A 19,097-nucleotide genomic window follows, 5' to 3' on the forward strand; every position below is an offset into this window, starting at 1 on the left:
GACCATCGCTTTTTAACTATTTCGAAGGCTACTCTTGCCTTAATTAAATGTTTGACAAATTGAAAACAGATATTTATCATAAACGCTGACAATCGTAGAAATTCATCCCGTCACTATTTGTTTTAGTCAGATTTTTAAAAATGAATAATTACCACATCCGAACCAGTGAATGGCATTTTTGAGTCGTTCAGTATCAGGCAAATTTTCTGTTTACCGCAAAATCACTGGTATTACGAAACTTTTCCTAAATTTGTGTTTTGATAATTCGTGATTGTTTCCCTTATGTTATAATACGTCATGTTCGACTTAACATAAACGATTCTAGAAATTACCAGTGAGCCATTGGGACTAATAACTGTATTTCCATTCAAGCCAAATAGCTTTAACAGCACCGGAAATTCTGGCGACGACCTAACTCTTCGATTTTGCAGTTGCGAAGTTCGTTCGTGACGCTGAAGTTTTGGACAATTCTTCGGCGAAGCTTTCGTGTGATAAGCGAGTTACTCTGTTTATTCGCAAGGCCAAATTTTCTCGATTTGAGAAGAACGCGAAAAGCGCAAATTTTCCTGCCGTGTAAAGTCAATATTTATTTTGTTTAGAGATCGCAGTAGTTTATCACAAGCCCTGGTGAAGTTTAATACGAAAACAGTATCCGTTGATGATATAGTTTTCTTTATAGCTTGTGTTGTCAAATGAACCGTGGTCTTCCATTGTTATGCTAAGTTTAATGGCTTACATATTTCAATTTCATTCAAAGTTTTTCTTGTCTTCTCCGTAATTGTTCTGTAAGGAATTCAATGTTTTGCGGCGAGTTTGATCTGTTGGTAACGATCTTACTCGACTGATATCACAAACTATTCTAATTAATTAACTACCACTTCACTTGAAAATGTTCATAAATTGCCATCACGACCCGGATGAACTGAAAGATAAGTAAGGACCAATTTGGTCAGACTGGCAGACAGACTACGAGAAGTCCTTTATTTTCATGGGAATACTAGAGCAAGCCAATCACGCGCGCTCGCGAAAATTGTCTCCCACGCGCGGAGGGAGCGCGCGCGGGCGTAGTTCGGTCGCTTTTCTGTCTCTAACCGGAAAACTAAGGGATTGCTTGTCGTCTACAATTTAGACGCAGTATTCAAACCCCACGCAAAAACTCGCAAAGTTCGATGCAAACTTCAGAGGTCAAACTTGAGAGGTTAATGGGGTAAATTCGTACACTTAACAAAGTGGAGATTTGATCTTAAAATTATTTTGTATTGGACGTGACGAATCAATTTGGCCTTATACATATCGACGATCTTTGCTGGTATGCAAAATTGTTGTTAATCAATCTCAAATATTCCCTATATTGTCTCCAGAGACCACAAAAACTTGAGAAAAGTTTTTCCCTTTGAGCAGATATTGGTCCAGTGCGTTTGTGTCAACGTGTGAGAATTGAGTCTAAAATACGCTGTGAGCACGGAAAATTTATCAAAGGGGAACTTGAAATGGTGAGGGGGTATGTGGAGGGTAACCCTGTTATAGAATCATGATAGCCCCCCCCCCTCCCCCCCGAAGCAAGGAGGCATCGGAGTAGTAGTACTCCCATTGCTTCATGTTACGGAAACTGAGTAAGCTCCGAACATGATGTGGACGGCTTGTGGCGTACACGTTCAACATGTTGGTTTAGGACCATTTAGATAGACAGTTTTTGAGGCCAATGTGTAAGTATTATTTTTGCGGAAATTTTATGTATATCGCCTGTGTACACGACCGCCTAATTTTGCTGCGATTTGTTTTGGCGAATAGACTGCTGTTTTGATGTGACAAGAGCAGAGCTCCTGCGGTGCGAGTAAAAAAGCTGCCTCGAACAAAGTCCCCCTCCAGCGTCATCATTTTCCCCTTTGCCCTCGCTTCGATGGAACGTTGAGGTGCTCACGTCACGTGACTAGCCTCCATAGCAATCGTTTCAGTTGGGTTTTGTGCCTAGTTCTCCTTCTATTGGGACGAGAGGATTTCGTCCCAATTTCCGCGCGTTCAAACAGCGAAAACCTCACAAAACTCAACTGACTAGTCACGGGCTAGTCACGTGCACTTGTCCGGCGCGCTCATCATTTCAAAGTCACAGCAAAAATTGCCAATAGGTAAATAAATCTTCCCGAAAATCACGAAAATACGATTTCTTTGGTTTAAATATCGTGAGATTTAATGGCCGTTATCACACCAGGGACGGATTATCCGTCCGACGCGGATTGTTCGCACCAGACAGATTATCCGTTTTAAAGTGCCTATGAAATTAAAAAAAAAAAAAAGAAAGAAAGGAAAAAGAGAAAAACAAGTTTACCTCATTGAAAGATCTTTCAAATTAAATAGGAATGGTGTTATCTTTCTTGTAATACCTCCTCTCATTGCAAAGATATTCAAGTTAAACGTTGACAAGTGATTACGTCTAATCGGTTACTCTATGGGAACAAATCGCAAAATCATGAATATCTCTGGAAATATTGCATTAATGTAGCTCAAACTTAGACGGATAACCCGGCTGATTTTATATATCTGATTATCCGTATCCTGAAGTTCCGTTTTTACACTCGTCAGACGAGTTATCCGTCTTTAGCGAGAAAACGGCCATTCTTGGACCGGAAAAATGGGTTCGTGTAGGAGTGCGCAACTGTTAATTGTCGGCCTTTTTCATCGGTCAGTTAATTTAACATAGTCAGCCAACACTTCCTGCATGATCTTGGTCGACAGGTGTTTGGATTTCTCAGTTATTTGCTAAAACGTCATCGTTTTTCTATCAACACTTAAAGTTTTGGCTGTTTGCCATTTATGAGCTAAAACCCATTTAGGCGGCTCTCTCTCCAAAAAATTACCAAATTTGACTACTGTTTATTTTGGTGGCTAACGTTGCGTTACATTTATTGTGTCAACAGATTTTGGAGCTTCAATATCAGAGGCCGAGAAACCCTCAAGCCCGGATGCGCAAGAGATTATTAGACAAGACCAGTTTGGTCGCACAGTCATCGAGTTGAATCAAACTCAAGAGTCTTCGATACCTCCATCATCGTCATCAACTTCTCCGCCAGTTGTTAATGGAAACAGCGACGAGATAGAAACGACAAGTTTGCATTCTGTTTACACAGCAGAATACAACAACGATAGCGCATTCGAGCACAATCGAAGTGATTCTACGAGAAAGGAAGACGAGTTTAAGGAAAGCGGCGTCGAAGACGTGGAAGAGAAACCAATGGATTATGTGGATTCGGTGAGTTTGTTCTGCAGGTTGAAAAGACGGTAGAAAATTGGGGAAATAATTGAAACTGGCTTGACAAAATTATGCAAACTACGTAGTTCAGACGTCAACATGTGAAGGTTCTGTTCCGTTTCGACATATTAGGTATGTCGTTCGAGAGTTATTTAAGTGGCCATTGCGGAAAAGCTGAACAACATCTCGTGAAGAAAAAGTGTTTATACTTTTCCCGGTTTAAGCTTGTTGCGATTATATAACTTGAGCAAGTGTCTCTCAGTTCTGAACGCTTCTATCCTTCGCCATGTAAAGAGAACATTTAAACTCGCAATATTATCTCGGATATTGCTTCGCTGTCTTCGACTCATTCTCTCAAACAACGACTTGTCGTTTCATGGCGTTTTTGTTTTTTGCAGAAGAGGGTTAAGAAAATGTACTAGCAGGTACAACGCATGTTAGAACTATAATATCACAAGGCTCATGCAGAGCGATTTTACAGCATGCAGAGTTTACATCCTCAACTCTTGCAGTCAGAGCGAGCGAATGCAAAACGCTTTTAGGCAGCAAGCTTAAGAACCATGCATACTGTGACTAAACGAGCACAGAGCCTTTATAAAAAATGCAAAGTACTTCTAAGGGACAAACAACAACAACAACAGCTTAAATGTAAATTAGGAGAAACGAAGACTCGGAAAAAAAATCCGAGTCCCAGATGGGATTTGAACCCACGACCCTCCGTGATCTAGTCGGATGCTCTAACCACTGAGCTACTGGAGACTCTATGGTGAGCAAGGCTCAAATTGTGGGTATTGACTGGAACCGCATCGCACGGCTACGCAGTCACATACTGACTCATGTGAACTCACTAACAGCATCGCGCTGTCACATTAAGGCATCAATCACATATGAAACTCACTAACAGCATCACGCTGTCACATTAAGGCATATCGAGATGCGTCCAACCAACCTCCCAAGTGAGTGTACTAAGGGACAAACAACAACAACAACATATTAAATGTAAATTAGGAGAAACGAAGACTCGGAAAAAAAATCCGAGTCCCAGATGGGATTTGAACCCACGACCCTCCGTGATCTAGTCGGAGGGTCGTGGGTTCAAATCCCATCTGGGACTCGGATTTTTTTCCGAGTCTTCGTTTCTCCTAATTTACATTTAATATGTTGTTGTTGTTGTTTGTCCCTTAGTACACTCACTTGGGAGGTTGGTTGGACGCATCTCGATATGCCTTAATGTGACAGCGTGATGCTGTTAGTGAGTTTCATATGTGATTGATGCCTTAATGTGACAGCGCGATGCTGTTAGTGAGTTCACATGAGTCAGTATGTGACTGCGTAGCCGTGCGATGCGGTTCCAGTCAATACCCACAATTTGAGCCTTGCTCACCATAGAGCCTCCAGTAGCTCAGTGGTTAGAGCATCCGACTAGATCACGGAGGGTCGTGGGTTCAAATCCCATCTGGGACTCGGATTTTTTTCCGAGTCTTCGTTTCTCCTAATTTACATTTAAAAGTACTTCTATTTTTGAAATTGCTGTTCGCGTTTAGTTAAGAACAGCTCAACATTAAGGTTAATTTATACGAGTTGTCAAGCACTTGTGTCTGATTTCAGACAACTTGGATTTTCTTTCGCATTAGCATTGATGCATTTCTTTGCGATACACCCGAAAAACCACAACGGCAAATTAGATGATAAATTCAGACATTAACAGCGGTTCGTATTTTGCACGTTTGATTTTAGGACTTAAGTGAGCCGGTAATACATATTCAAGCTTGACAGTTGAATATCTATTTCCAATACTAAAATAAAACAATAATATAGTTAATTTTCTGGGGGCGGAAGGTGGTACTTTTCGCTTCGTTAGTACAATCATGCAGTCACCCCTTTGAAAGGCAAGCTACGGTAAAAGAAAATTCTACCAAAAGAATGGTTCATGTGAACCAAGGCGTATTTTCCGCACGCAAATGCGGGAACGGCTAGCGATCGCGGCAGGCCGACGAAGCAATACTGACGCTCATGTTGGAAATACCAGTTTTAGGTTTGAAAGAGCATTGAACATGAAATGTTTTAAAAATGCCGACTTTAACGTTTCCACCTCTCAGGTCCCTTTACCGAAGTGTAAAAGGCGAAGAATTGAAGTTTTTTTTTAGTGGTCGTTGCGTGCAAGAAGAAGTTTACGTTTGAGGACTAAAAAGTTCACACGTGTTTGTGAATATTCAACTTTCCATACCTCTGACGTATTTCATGTAAAACCAATATATGGGAGGTTGTTTTCGTCAAGAGTTACTTGTGCAACATCAGTGGTATCTTGTTGGTGCGCCGAGAAAGCGAACAGTTTTTCTGGCTATGCTTTTTGATCGTTCTCTTTTCCGTAGCTGTAGATTTATTTTTACTTGCACACAGCATTTTTGAGTTCAGTTTTCAGTGTTAATCTCCATGGATACGTCGAAAACTACACGGGTTTTATTGCGCCCCGAGATAAATTCACCAATCAGGAAGCTCTCACCAGGCGCTGGCACGTGAATCCTACACGTGGATTGCACGTGCAGAAGAAATCCGTGCGAAACTATAATTAACGTTAAGCCTGCTTAATTAACTAACTTGCGTTTGCGACGAAACGCGAGCATTTTCAGTCGTTTGTTTAACGAAACTTAAGCCATTTTAAGATTTCGTGCTCAAAGTTTATCATGCTTGAGAGATTCCCAGTGTTACTGCTACGACCTTGGTAGACGGAAATACCTTTGTTAAGGTACAGCGCGGAAATAGCCGCGGAAAATGTCATTTAGTGCGGTGTGCGATTAAGGCTTTCTTAAAAAAAATAAATAGGACTAGAGTGCTCTGAAACTATCCTGCAATCAGCGAAAGAAAAAAAAAAACAACAATAGCAACAAAACGCCAGATCGCAGGTTACACTAAAGCCGGCGACACACTACGACTTTCGAAAGCTTTTTAAACGTCACAACTTCTGAAAACGGATCGTGCTGGACGAAATCGCTCGGGTTCAGTATTCGGACTGCGCACTTTCTAATCGTTGCAGTGTGAAAGATAGGCTACCCCCCCCCCCCCCCCCCCCATCGAATGATGCGTTGTTTTTAAACGAAATCACCCAAGAGCAGACAAATGCTTAAGTGAAAATAGAACCATTTCTTCAAGGTGGCTAAAGAGAAGATTTTTTAGACAAAAGAGTGCCATAGCGATTGCGTTTTCTCCCTAATGTTTTGTTCAACGAGAAGTCTCTCTCTTCCTTTTTCGCAAGGATAGTTTCTCGAGATTTAAGAACTCGGCGCGCGCGAGTTTGCCCGCGCGTTGGCGCTACTCGTTCAGTATCCAAGAGTAAACGCTAACATATCGTTGTCTATTGAGCCTGCTTTGCCTTAACTCGCTAATATTATTTTCTCTCTTCTTAGGACAACAAGAACTACCTATCAATGAACGGATCTTCTCCGAGCGATTCACCGCACCCTAAAATGAACGAGATTTCGCATTCCGAATCAAAACAGCCCATCGCGTTAGAAACCAGCGAAAGCACTGTTAACGAGAAACTAATACTTGAAAACAGAACTGATGACGAGAAAACCGAATCGCTTCAACTGGAGACCAAAATAGATCCTGGCACCAATCACTGTACAAGCCTTGAAACAGAGGAATCATTACACAACTCGGGAGAGCAAAAGACGGAGGTCGATTTAGAAAGTTCTCCGAACGACCTTGGTAGTCCTGTGGAAGAGACGGTACAGGTTACCACGGCAACCACTGCCCAGTCTTCTGCGGTTTCCAGTATGGATGGATTACTCATAAAAATAGATGAGGACGAGGAATCGTTTGAAGACCAAACAAGGTACAGTCTTGGTGTATTCCAGTTCACGTTCTTTGTTGGGGATTTTTACCGTAGGGGAGAAGCCAAAAATAAAACCGTTAAAGGCTCTATCAATGCTGTGATACTTTGGCACGCAGAGCGGCAGCCAGGCTAGCATTGTTTTATAACAACCACTACGACCTGATCACCGTTACCAAGAGCCAATACCCCACTCAAGTTGCCATTCACATAAGTTCCATGCAAAGTCCTTGTCATTGTGTCGCAACTTAAGCGGTCACGAATCAATTGTACCCTGAATTGTTTTCAAGCTGTGATTCATTTGTAACTGTTTAAGTTTGCTGAGGTCTCTCTCTCATAAATATTATTCCTACAACTCGCAGGTCAAAAGTTTAATTTCTGTTTCATATCTTTGCATGATCACATACCAAGTCCCTATCTCAAGCAGTTATTGGCTGTCAAAAATTTTCAATGTATCTTTTCCCAAGTAGTGAGGAAGTAAAAACTGTTTTTCCTCCCAAGTTGTCAATGTTGCATTAGAAGGGAGGGGGGGGGGGGGGGATCTAGAAGCAGGACTGAGGTGGCTGAGGCCCTCATTATAACAAGTGTTGGAGATACCTTACTTAAGATCTGCGTTTTCAAATTGTCCTTGTGTTACCCGTTCGTGCAACCCTTCCCCACCCTACCCCACTAGGGACTTATGCCGACTGACAATCCCTTCTTTCATAAAATACTCGATCCGCTCGTGCTGGCTTAACTGAATTTGATTTTTGCAATTTTGCGTTTTTTTCTCCCTTTTTCCTCTCCAGTTTTTTGCCAGGGTAGTTTGGAGTGTGACAGGGTTACGGCAGTTAGGTTGTCCAGGGCATTGACCATACGTAATCATCAGGTAATTGCGTTATATCTTTCAGGACCGCAAGCGAGGATCAACCGCCTTTATCGCCGCGTAGCATGACACAAGAAGAGCTGATTCCTTACCTTTTGGAGGAAAAGAAGAAGCAAGAGGAAGAGAGAGCAAAGCAGAGGGAACTGGATGAAGAAATGCGGCAAAAAGCTCGCGAAGATTCCCAGAAACTGGAAGAGGAGACCAGAAGAATTGCAGAGCAAAGAAAAGTGACGTTTGCGGAGGAAAGACGAAAGCTTGAACATCAAACCTTGCTTTCCCAAGAAGTGCAGGAACGTAAGAAAGCTCCGCTGTCTAGATCAGAAGCTGGGAAAATAATTGAGCTAGAACTAGAGGAACAGAGAATACGAGAAGAGTTAACCCGCATCGAGATTGAGAAAATCAAGGAAAAAGAAAGAGCCGAACAGGAGAAGCAGAAATTCAAACATGCGAAAAAGGAGGAGCATCCCTCAGCTTTTCAAAACAAAGATTTGATTCAAACGCCGATATTTGATGAGACTGGTGATAATGCGGATGGTGGAGATTTTCAAGGTGTTCGGCTTTCTACCAAGAGGGGTAGTGTTATTGATCTGAGTGAAAACGAAGGAAACTCCGAGCAGACGAAACGGCCAGTAGAGAATCGGCCGGCTCCGAAGCAAGTTTACACCCCTCCCCAACCTCAAACGCAGCTACAGCCCCAACCGCAGGCACAGCTTCAGCAGCAACCAGTGATACGACGGCAGAAGGTGAACAGGAATTCTGAACAACGCAAAAGCATCATCGAACTGGAAATTGAGCGTCAGAGGGAGCGGGAAGAAGAAGTTAGAAGAGAGGCGGAAATTGCGCGTAAAATTCAGGCCAAACAACAAGGGGATGATAAAGGGAGTGAAAAGAAAAGCGAGGAATATAAACTGAGAGAACATCATTCAAGGCAAGTCTCTGAGAGGAATGGTGCGGCTGTGAAACCTCCAAGCGTGTTAAAGAAGACAGAAAAATTTGAAAAGAAACAGGAGGGATTTAAAACGAAAGAGCATCGTCCTAAAGTGTCCGAGTCGAGTGGCGTGGCTGGTAAAAAATCAGAAGTACAGAAACAGGTTGAGTTAGAAACTGTCGTGCAACAAAAGGCGACAACCACAGTTGCATCGACGCCGGCTGGGGACGAGGTTGATGCAATGCAGCGTATAGAAAATGGAGTGGAAAGTCAAGGGAAGGAGTTTGAAACAGAGGAGGAGAGGAAGAGACGCGAGGAGAAGGAACTCTTCAGGCAGATGCAAGAGGAAGAACGGAGACGGCGAGAAGCGCAGAAAGAAGATCTTGAGAGAATTAGGAAAGAGGTGGATCGTAAGGAAGCAGAGGAATTGGTGCGCTTGAAGCTCGAAAAGGAAGAGGAGAAAAGAAAACAGAGAGACGCGGAACGTAGACTGGCAGAGGAACGTGAAAAAGACTATGCGGAAAAGCAGAAGAAAGATCTGCATGAGGCGAGTGTTAGGAAAACAGCGTTCGCTACGCACAAGTTAATTCTCGAGCAGCGCGTCTTGAAAGCGCTTGAAGACAGCAAACAAGAGAGTAGTACTCTTCCAAGACGTCGCGCGTCGAGTTTTGATCGTCCAGCTGAAATATCAGGGCAAGATGAGAAAGTCAGCTCGGAGACTAGTGAGGAAATTAGCAGCGGTGGAGTAAAGTTAAGAAAAGCTAACTTCGAGAAAACAGGAGCGAGAAAAGACTCTAAGGAGGAAATGCGAAAGAAACGGTACTCGCTTAATCTTGAGAGTGCGCGCCGAGGAAACTTGCTGGAGCACTCTTCCTTGGGTAGTAAACATCCGGGTTCTGTGAAAGAACGCCCTCCCTCGTACGCTGCTGATGACGCCTTCATTAAGGCATCGCAGGCTCAGGAAGATGTCGCGACGCGGCAAAAGGCTAGTCCGAATGAAAGAAAAATATCTAAAACTAAAAGTCTGGGTGATTTGTCATTGAAAAAAGGAGGACAGAGCGACGATCTTAGCGCACACCCGGTGTTTAGAAAAGTGTCTTCCAATCACGATCAAACTGATTCGGTGGACGGCTTTCCATCGTTCTCTGATTCCAGGATTCAGAAAGAACTCGAGGAACAGCGCATGCGTGAAAAGATTGTGAAGCAGGAAGTTACAGAGCGAGAAAAACGGCATCGATTGGAAGAAGAGAAAAAGAAAACTAATGAGCAGCCCGCTGGCAAAAAAGAGATGAGCCTGAATGATATCAAAAGAAATCCACTTCCCAACAAAATCCAGGTAAATAAATAGGTTTGTTTCGTTTTCCCGCGCTTGGCATCGGTTGCGTGTTTTCTCGCATTTAGTTTACGTCGCTTGGCGCTGTTTACATATTTTCCTGCGCTTAGCAGCGATTGTATGTTTTCCCGCGCTTAGCAGCGATTGCATGTTTTCCCGCGCTTGGCACCGGTTGCTTGTTTTCCCGCGCTTAGCATCGGTTGCATGTTTTCCTGCGCTTGGTACCGATTGCATGTTTTCCCGCGCTTAGCACGTTTGCTTATTTTCGCGCACTTAGCACCGATTGCTTCAGTGTTTTCCCGCGCTTGGCACTGATGGCATGCTTTGGCAGCGAATCCTAATTGGTTCACTGCGGTGTTTGTCGTGCCATGGATTTAACCGCAGCTATACGAGCGATGTTTTACCTACACAGTTAACGGGAGTTTTAAGTCGCATCGCCAGCGCGGTAAAAATCGCACATGTAGCCACCCTTGCATAGGCAATGCGACTACCCGGTGCAGTTTTTGCGAAAGTCTTGCGACTATTTTTCTGCCACTTATTGTTTAGCTGTCGCATCCAAGCATTGCAATAATATAATGATGCACTGATAATCTCGTACCCAGGTATTTGCTCTTTGGAGAGTGAGAAGATCTGGGTACGAAATTAATGCACTAATTGTCTTCTCAAAGGTCAAAAAGCCACAGCAATCATCAAACCGAGACTCGCTCACTCACTCAATGGCGGCTCATTGGGAAACAGTGCTGCAGTCTGTGCCTGGTGGCAGTGAAGGAAAGTAAGTGGGTTGTCAACATGTTCACATGGGGTTCACATTTCAGCGCATGTGCATGAATCTAAATGCACGAAAAACAACTGCAGGTCGCCCCTAGGAGATACGGCGTCTGTAACAGACCTTAGTATTTTTTGTTTTCAATATATAAATATCCTCCCCCTTTTCTTTTCCCTCTTTTTTTCTTTTGTATGAAAGTTGAATCGCGCATTTCAGCTCCTCACGAGTGCACTAGTTTAACTTGATTTAATATTCGTCCTTGTCCTTAATTGATATTTACTTTCATCATGACAGTTGTTCTTTCTTTTTAATGTTTTAGGGATAAAGCGGACAGGAGAAAAAGCGTGATTGAGGTACGTTGTTAAACGATCTTGTGTAAGCAAATGTGACTTTAACTTTTTGCACAAGAATGTTAATGATTGCACATTTTCATTTCCTGTGGTATGCATAGATAGCACGGTTTTCAATTGCTTATCGAAAGTAAGTTCGCGGTTGCTTCGGTTTTGCTTTACTGCGCTCTGTGATTGGTTAACAAGACTCGCGCCACTCTCTCAACCAATGAGAAACAAAATCAAAACCAATCGTGATTCGCTCGCAAGCGTTTTCCCGCGCTTGGGACTGGTCACATGCATTTGCTTCGAATTCTGATTGGTTCATTGCGCTGTTTACGTCTGCTGTGATTGGCCAGAGTAATTAATTTGGTGTTTTCACGACTCTCAAATGAAAACGGCGCCAAAGGCAAAAGCAATCACAAATTTACTCTGACGGCCAATTAAAGAATCTGATACCAGCTGGTGTCGTGTTTTGCATTGTCACAGGTAAAGAGCTTATTTGTTTTATTCTAACGTTTTTGTTGTAGCTGGAGAAAGAAGAAGAGAGGCGAAGGGCGCAGGAACTTCAAATAGAAAGAGATAAAGTTTTGATGGAACAAAAACGGAAGGACGAAGAGAATCTGTTTCTGAAACAGGTGGGTAGTGAATTTTTCGTTTTTTGTATAACACTATACACTTTGCCTTACATTACTAGAAAGTTAAACGTATCTAGCATAAAATAGAACATCACGTTTAGTATTCAATCCCCTTTGAGAATAGTGCAGTGGACTGACTCGGTTAAGGACAGTACCTACTTTTGTTACTGCGCATACGTTCTACACATCTCGAGATACTCGTGTTTCTTATGGGTGGTGCCTGCTGATACAGGGATATTTTTGCGCGGTTTAAAACTGTGCGGAGAAAGCAGAACTTAGCAAGTGCTCTTGGTATCCAAAAAGAAAATTGGGGGTAACCACGAATTTTTTTTAGAGATAATAAAGCTTCAATTTGGAAACAAAACGCCATACATTGCTTTGTATTTTACTGTGTTTTAGAATAATTGTTGCTTAATTATCTCTAAAAAGATGCGTGGTTACCCCCAATTTTCTTTTTGGATTCCAATATCCCTTGCTAAGATCGGCTTTGCCGGCATAGACATAAACTGCGCAAAACACTTCTTTATTAGTAGGCACGGTCCTTAATACGGACGCCGAAGGGACCCGCAAAACTGTCCGAATTATCCGTGTGTCCATATTAAGTGGGCTCTCATAATTAGCTTCTCGGACACATGTTTTGTGGGCAAGATGCAGAAGACATTGAAATTCGTGTCGCAAACAAAACAGAAAATATCGAGACCATAGTCACTCGCCAAAAATTAAGACAGAAATTCACGGTTTATACTTTTGGATCAATGTAGCTATTAGCTACACATACTGCCAGTATAAAAACCTTGTAGGCGTGAACATTTGTAATGAAAATGTTTTCCCTTCTTTTGAAGAAAAAGCTTGAAGAAGAAACCGAAAAGAAGAGGAAGGAAAAAGAAGAAAAGGTGGGTTTCCGAGCCGGGTTGTGTTCAGTCGTTATTACGATAAGGGAACAGTACCCTGCTAGCAGAGGTGTCTTTATGGCAAGTCTTTTAGCATGGACGAAGTCGTTCGCCTCTTATATTTCGTGTAGTCGACTGGAAGTAAACAAGCCGACTACACGAAAAACAAGAGACGCGAACAACTTCGTACATACTAAAAGACTTGCCGGAAAGAAACCTCTGCTAGCAAGAGAGGGAACAGTCATAAAACAAAGGAACGTGAATTTTTAGTGTTCATGTGGTCAGCCTATTTAGGACAATATTTTTATTTTTCATTTCGTTTCAGGTAAAGCGGCAGCAGCGGACAACAGCCATGAAATCGTTATTTGAGAAAATGGGAGGAAACAATTGACCATTAGAGTACTACATAGATGTATATCAGCTCTAACTTTGTTGCTCTATCATCAACTCTCGTTCGTCCAACTCGGGACAAGTTGACTCCCGAGGGAGGGGTGGGGGTGGGGGCAGGATACTAAGGTATAGTAGTGATGATGGGGAGGGGCGAATGAAGGCAAATTTTTTGACATTCATGCGATGGCTGACTAGCTCAGACAAAACTCTTTTTTACCATTGTCATACGTTGCCAATGGCTAGATTACAAGCTTAAACTACTTCGTCGAGTAAAAGATTTTTTTTTCTCTATTTATGAGCATATAATTTTCTTTTTTATGAAAATGACACGTGCAGTAATTCCATGACGTTTGATCGTGTAGTGTATTTATAAAGTTTATTTAATTTTTTTCACTGCTGCCTACGGTTATCATTATTATTACTATTATTATTATTGTTGTTATTTTTTTTTCATCTCAGTTGTAGATAATAATGTGCAATAATTAGGTAATGTTACAAACACGAGTACGAGTAGCAGTGTTTCATCGGGATTTAAAACCACGGTTCCCGATAAAGCACGTACCGCGAGTTTTTTGAACGGCTTCAAAAACATTCCTGGAAAAGCGTGTGTCAATAGAGTTCATAACAATGATGCTTTTGTAAACGTTGGAAATTAGCATACAAGAAAACATTAAACACCGCATACTAATAAGGAGGAGGTTTTATAGCGTTTTAAAACCACTGCACTTGATGTTTTATCAACCATTTGATAGGTCAATGGGCTTATGAATTATTAATGAGTTTTTGAAGAAACCTGTAAACGTCTCTGTTAGGTGTTTTTGTTTGCGTTTTGGTCTCGACTCGGCGCATAAATGTGATTGTCTGAGTAACTGACGAAACAGATACGTTTCCATAGGGGGCTCTCGCATCAAGGTACAGTGTAAATGAAAGTTAATCTTACCTGCGATGTAAAATGTGCTTGTTTGTATGGCGGGCACCTTTAGTTTTATATACACTGCCATATGATTCGAGGTCTGAAACCGAAAACGTTCGGAAACGACGAGTAACAGTAGTAATATTCTCGGCTGCGATCGACTGCTCCGAAAATTTCCGACATCTCGCGGTCGTCCAAGACCTCGCATCAGCTGACCACGTATTTTAAAACTCAAAAGCTTTGTCAGTTTTATAACAAGTCGCAATCTTATCCAATGTTTGGCAGTTTTTAGCATGGTTTTTTGTCACGTAACGAAGTGATTCATGGTTTTTAAAATTATTTTCTAGATCAAGTCACGACGAAGATAATTCAGATAGATGGCGCGTTTTTTATATTAAAAGTAGCTTAATTAAGAGTAAGGTAGAAATCAAAGTTTAGGTTTCAATCTCGTAAACCTTGGATTGAAACAGCATACAATATGAAATGTTACAATTGCTTAAAGGCTTTCGTATAAAAAAAATAAGATGTATCTAATACAAGCAAATTCTTTAAATGTTTACCCCAAGGGTTAAATGGGCAATTATTTTTATATAGTTATAGGGGAACATGAATTTGCAATACAGTGGAAATATATTAGTTTGTGTTCGGTGTACAATTGTGCATGCCCCCGATCGCCATTTCTCCGTATAAGGAACTCCACAGTAGTGATAAGCGCGGAAACTGCTTTTTTATTCCAGTGTTACTAAGGCTTTTAACTAATTTGTGAGTTTTAGCTCCTTTTTGAGAAGATTGGTAATAAACGACAATATCAAAACATTTGTGTGTTCTCGTTGCTTTCTGTTAAAGGGGAAGTATCATGGGGTTTTTGGTATCTTTTGTTAAAAATGATGAAATAAGACCTTCAATCAGCTGCCAAATAATTCTAGAATGAAGAGAAGAAGGAAATCACCTCAGTTCTTGAAAGGAACAACTCGTGATCTATTCTAGCGCATTTTGGAAATAAAAAATACGAAAACTTGTAAAACATTAACCTAACATTTTTCAAGTTTCAATCCATACCGGCCTACTCTGTCTCTGACCAGAGGCACTAATCGACACTTTTATTGCATTGGGTGATAATTTATAACAAACTTGACAATTATTTCTTTGTCTCTGCCGACAGACAAACATTTTTGGATTTTGAAATGACAGCAAATTTGCGTGATACTTCCCCTTTAAGTTTGCTCTCTATCAAGACTGTTGTTCAGGACGAATAGTACATCAATAGACCAGTTCCGAGTTGCTGTGAACCTCCTTATGAAAGCGAGGCTAAGTGCAAAGTTTTTATCATGAAAATTAGTTTTCATTCATATGCAAACAAAACTAATTTTCAAACGAAAAGTTTTGCACTTAGCCTCGCTTTCATAGTGAGGTTCACAGCAACATCGGAAATGGTCTATTTATCAAGCAGATAGAAAGTTGATACAAAGCCCAAACCCAATGGATGTTTTTCGCGTGCTCTGATTGGCTACTCAAACTCTGGATAGTGCAAGAACCTCGTTCCCAGGTTTTGTGACACTGGGAACGAGGTTGTGGATAGTATCTACCATTCACCTCCAGCATTGCCCTGGATATCACGCGCGGGTTTATCACCAGTATATCAGAAATAAAGTGACTTACTTGGGGTGGCTATCATCTAGTTTGTGGTATACACTAAAAAGATTAAAGACCTCAGTGTCGTTGAACAGTGTACCACCATCCACTTCCAATTCGATGAATATTTGTTGATAAGATGCAGTCCATTTTATCTGCTGAAGAGCTAGTTACCCCTTGAATAAAGCCATTCGCTCTCCAATCGAAATTGAGAAGATCTGGGTTCGAGATAGGGCCAGCTTCCGCCTCGCTCTCACAACATTTCAATCGTAAACCGCTGAGAAGGAATGGCGGCTCTTGAGACTACAACGATAAGTAAATTCTCAGGGTTTAATATAGCTATTTTCTTCCTTCTCAGATCTCGATGTCCATGAAGTACACTCAACAATGTTTGGAACTATCAATTCAAACACGAGTGAATAGCAAAAGTGCACGTTTTGACGACTTCGAAACCTTTTTTTCAATTCCCTTTTTCATGGTTTGGCGTTAGTTTTTTGTGCAGACCATCCCAACGTGTTTCCTAAGTTTGTAATTTTTTCTTTCTGGAAATGAACATTATCCACGTAAAATACTTTTTGGAGCCCAAAATGCTTTCGGCAGTTTTGAGAAACGGACGCCAGCTTTATTTGCTATACTGTCATGTTGCATAGTGGCATTTGTAAACTTTTTAACAGTATGGATGTTTCGAAGCTAAGAACAAAACCATGGAAACAGAAACCCTTAGCGCTACGTTCACGTTTGTAGTTGTCTCTTCACAGCTTTGGTGACAGTTTTTGACGGGCATCGGCTGGTGGTACCATTCACATGAATTAAGATGACAGGAATCTGATTTTATCAGCTGTTATGAAATCGTAAGAGCCACTAATCTGTTTTACAGATTAGTCGCTTAAAATTGAATTATGTTATTTAGTATGTCACATTATACCAAATCTTCATATTTGCCCTTCGTTCTTTCTTTTTAGTTAAATGTATTTTCAATTTGGTGCGATTAACCTCGTGATCCTAGAAACTCTTTAGAATATAACAACGTGTCAGTGACATTCTAAATTTGTAATGGCATAATACATTAGCATTTCGACAGACAACAGGTGTGTCGTTTGAAATGAATTTCCTCGATTGGTTTCTGTAAACAAAACGTCAAGCGCAACAACTGAAGTTGTCTGTCTCAAATCTGCAGAGTCAAAATGATAAGAAAATTGAAGGAAAAGCGTGGGAATTCGCCCTCTTCAGTTGTCCTGGAAGCTGCGATAGTAATTGTCTTTATGGCCCTGGCGTTTTTTCTCTTAATGTAGTGATCTCACGGACACGTGTGTTAAAACTGCCTCTGAGATGATACGGAATTGTTTGTTTATAAAACTACTTTTTATATCTACTGGATTTTGGACTGCTAGTCTGCGCTCGTCTGCGCAAAACCTGGAAAATTCAAAGTAAAACAAGATATCTCGGAGCAGGGAAGATCTGTCCTTTAAGCGGGTTAGTTCAACGACGAGAAACGAAATTTCTGATCACCTTGGATTCTTTTTAACCCTCAGTTCACATGATACAAAGTTATTTACACAAAACTTGAAAGGCCAAGACGAATTCAAGCGAAAAACAAAAGGTCCTCAAACTACGCTAATTCGTTCGAGTAAAAGGCTTGATATTAAGTGGGTCTTTCTTGAAACTTCTTCGTTTCTTGGTTATCGTATTACAACCCGTTATTCCTGCACGGCTGCCAATTTCTTGATAACTGCAATTTGCATTATGACGCACACTGCAAAGAAATGGTACTCAGAGACCTTTTGTTCCAGAAGATCCACTACAAGGCCACGAAGAGGTACGTTTATCGCCTGCAATAGATTTGACGTTGATTCCACGGTGCATAGCCCTGATCCTATCTCCGGACACGACTTCCAATGGAACTGAGAACAAACATTACCTGTCAAGGCTTAGTTTTGTGCGAAGTACTTTTCATTTTAAACAAACTAATAAATATTATTACGTTGCCTATGGTAGTTGTATTGTAGAGATGGCCATAATTAAATGAGAAGGTTAAGTTCATGCCCACCCTTTTGATTTGGGGTTAATTGCAAATGTTAGTTGTTCTTCCTAGCTCCGCGGAGCACAAGTTTGAAACCAAAGCCCTCCATCTATTTCTGTTCTGTGCCGTCGTCTTTGCAGCCTGTAGGTCTGCGATCGTGAAGGTCTCCACGTTTGGACCGGCTGTCCCCTTTTCCTTTTGCCCCACGCAAAAGCGATCCAACGTATGGAAAAATACGGCGGCTGTACATTTTACCACAACACCTTGCGAACCTAATACAGCCAATAGGCACATAGAAAGCCTTGTTTTTCTTCTTCTTGTTCTTGTTCTTGTTCTTGTTCTTGTTCTTGTTCTACTTCTTCTTCTTCTTCTTCTATTTATTTGTTTTTCTTGGTGAAATTCGTCCCTGTACTAACAACGTTGTGTATGCTAGACTTGTTAGGTTTAGAACGTTTGTGTGCATTTTATTTTTATGAGCGTTTGTAGGGTTATTGCACGCTAAGAATTATGGGTAAATGTACCACCGCCATCTTTTTCCATACGATAGATTGTTTGTTGGCTTGTACAAATTGTTTTCGTATAAACCAGCTTTTAATGCATGACAGCAGGGCTTGATTGTGCTCATAATTCAGCCCCCTCCAATGGGTCTGTTTCCCGACATAAAGCCCCCAAATTTACCAGGCTTTAGAAGTATTTTGTCTAATACTTTTTAGCAATGCGATCGGTAAAATCTTACCTCAACCCTATCTAGCCTGGGATTTTATTTTTGTCTTCTGGGATCGGGTTGGGGGTGAGGGGGGAATTCCGCAAGTATAAAAGCTATGACAGTGGCACTTGGAGGATGAATTGTACGTCCAAAGATGTTTCCTTTGGGGTCTCCAACGCGAATCGATGACGTCAAATATCGTGGTAATTACGTCATCATTACCAAATGGGGGCCATCTTGGATTCCCTTAAAACTTCAGGAAAGCGGCGAAATTGAACGAAAAGTATTCAAAACACCGAGAAAGGAACAATAATACGAGCTACAAACATAAACATTGCGTTAAGAAAAGTAACTTTCTTCATTTTAAAAAGGGATTTTCTATTTTCTGGAAAAAACTGCCCGTCAAAATTTGGTTTTAGGTGTTTCTGTGGAGAAGATAAAATATCATGAAAATTCACCTATGCTTAATTCTCGTGACCTCAGGGGCTGAATAAGCATTGATATTACAGGGAGAAATTTAATGCTGATCACTGTCAGGGCTTAAAGGGTTAAAGAAAATTACCTGATATCGTCCTGTTGGTGCTAGTGCCAGCCATTGTTTTGAACTG

At 41.3% G+C, this 19,097-nt stretch overlaps 1 protein-coding gene and 1 non-coding gene across 2 annotated transcripts in view; one reads left to right on the forward strand and one right to left on the reverse strand.

Moving 5' to 3' along the window:
- The window catches only part of LOC146462561 (uncharacterized), a 33,617-nt gene extending 18,678 nt beyond the window's left edge, over nt 1-14,939 (forward strand). The window contains exons 12-19 of the mRNA XM_085085388.1: nt 2,916-3,247; nt 6,652-7,082; nt 7,970-10,208; nt 10,874-10,977; nt 11,291-11,324; nt 11,831-11,938; nt 12,781-12,831; nt 13,154-14,939. Of these exons, the coding sequence (XP_084941514.1) occupies nt 2,916-3,247; nt 6,652-7,082; nt 7,970-10,208; nt 10,874-10,977; nt 11,291-11,324; nt 11,831-11,938; nt 12,781-12,831; nt 13,154-13,219 (3,365 nt within the window). The 3' untranslated portion in view covers nt 13,220-14,939. The remainder of the gene's footprint in view (nt 1-2,915; nt 3,248-6,651; nt 7,083-7,969; nt 10,209-10,873; nt 10,978-11,290; nt 11,325-11,830; nt 11,939-12,780; nt 12,832-13,153) is intronic.
- Nucleotides 3,934-4,007, reverse strand: Trnas-aga (transfer RNA serine (anticodon AGA)). Its single transcript has one exon. It is a non-coding gene; the product is annotated as a tRNA-Ser (tRNA).
- Nucleotides 14,940-19,097: the final 4,158 nt, after the last annotated feature.

Source organism: Pavona decussata, unplaced genomic scaffold (genome assembly GCF_977016875.1).
Source record: "Pavona decussata unplaced genomic scaffold, jaPavDecu1.1 SCAFFOLD_186, whole genome shotgun sequence".
Lineage (NCBI taxonomy): Eukaryota > Metazoa > Cnidaria > Anthozoa > Scleractinia > Agariciidae > Pavona > Pavona decussata.